Source organism: Lottia gigantea (assembly GCF_000327385.1).
Source record: "Lottia gigantea unplaced genomic scaffold LOTGIsca_2, whole genome shotgun sequence".
Classification (NCBI taxonomy): Eukaryota; Metazoa; Mollusca; class Gastropoda; family Lottiidae; genus Lottia; species Lottia gigantea.
In genome coordinates this window covers 1619158-1620063 of record NW_008708400.1, presented here as the reverse complement: position 1 = coordinate 1620063, position 906 = coordinate 1619158, and the positions used below count along the sequence as shown (strand labels likewise).

The following is a 906-nucleotide window of genomic DNA, read 5'->3' as shown; positions in this document are numbered from 1 at the left end:
AAACTGATATAGAAAAAAACAGAAAGATCTTACAAAAGTTGCCAAAACTTGTCTGCCTAAGAGTGTGCATGCAATAAAAAAAAATATCTGCTTACCATCATCTCCTTTATTAGTGGAATTTTCATTTACAAGTCCATCATCTTTTTCAACATCTAATGCCAATGGGATTTCTACAGTAAAATAGAAAAAGAGCAGTTATAAAACAAATATTAATGAATACTAGCAATTGGAATTACCTAGAGAGAATTTTACAGAGAAAGAATTATATGAGGAAGAGGAAACAATATTTCAGGTCTCAACTGAAGCAATTTAATTTCCAAAATGACGATTTCTATCAAATCAGATAATGAAATATTAAAACACATTCTTTGTAATGCTCTTCATGCCAATCCATAAGACTGAACACATGCTACTTTGTTCATAATTATAACACCAAAAAAATTATTCCCATACCTTCAACATCAATTGAACTGAGATTTCTTCCTTGAAATTTTTGAAGAGTACCATTTTCTAGTGCTATTAAGGCTCTAGCCACCTTCGTTCTCTCTAAGGTCGAGGTCATAGTTCGATATATGTTAGTGTGTATTGCAATTGAATGCCCCATGTGGTCAGCAACCATTTTTAACTCGTCACCTGTCATATCAAGGATCTGAAACATTCAAAGAAACAATCAAATTTAAATTGAAAAAAGGTTTCTACTTGGTTATAGTTTGGTCATGTGTAACTAATGGTAAATCCAAAAATTGACCAAAAACAATAAAATTGATATTTCTACAGCATTAACAAGAAACCAATAGAATCAAGCATACTAAGTAAGCAATATAAATCCATATAGAGATGTCATGGCATAACAATTATTATAGAATGATTTTCATACCTGTGAAACTGTTGCTAAATAGCGTCTTA

At 30.9% G+C, this 906-nt stretch overlaps 1 protein-coding gene across 1 annotated transcript in view; it reads left to right on the top strand.

Annotated features, from left to right (window-relative positions):
* Positions 1-313, top strand: part of LOTGIDRAFT_228243 (hypothetical protein) — a gene marked incomplete at both ends in the record, with an annotated part of 29584 nt that extends 29271 nt beyond the window's left edge. The window contains one exon of the mRNA XM_009053218.1: positions 224-313. Coding sequence (XP_009051466.1) covers positions 224-313 — 90 coding nt within the window. The remainder of the gene's footprint in view (positions 1-223) is intronic.
* Positions 314-906: the final 593 nt, after the last annotated feature.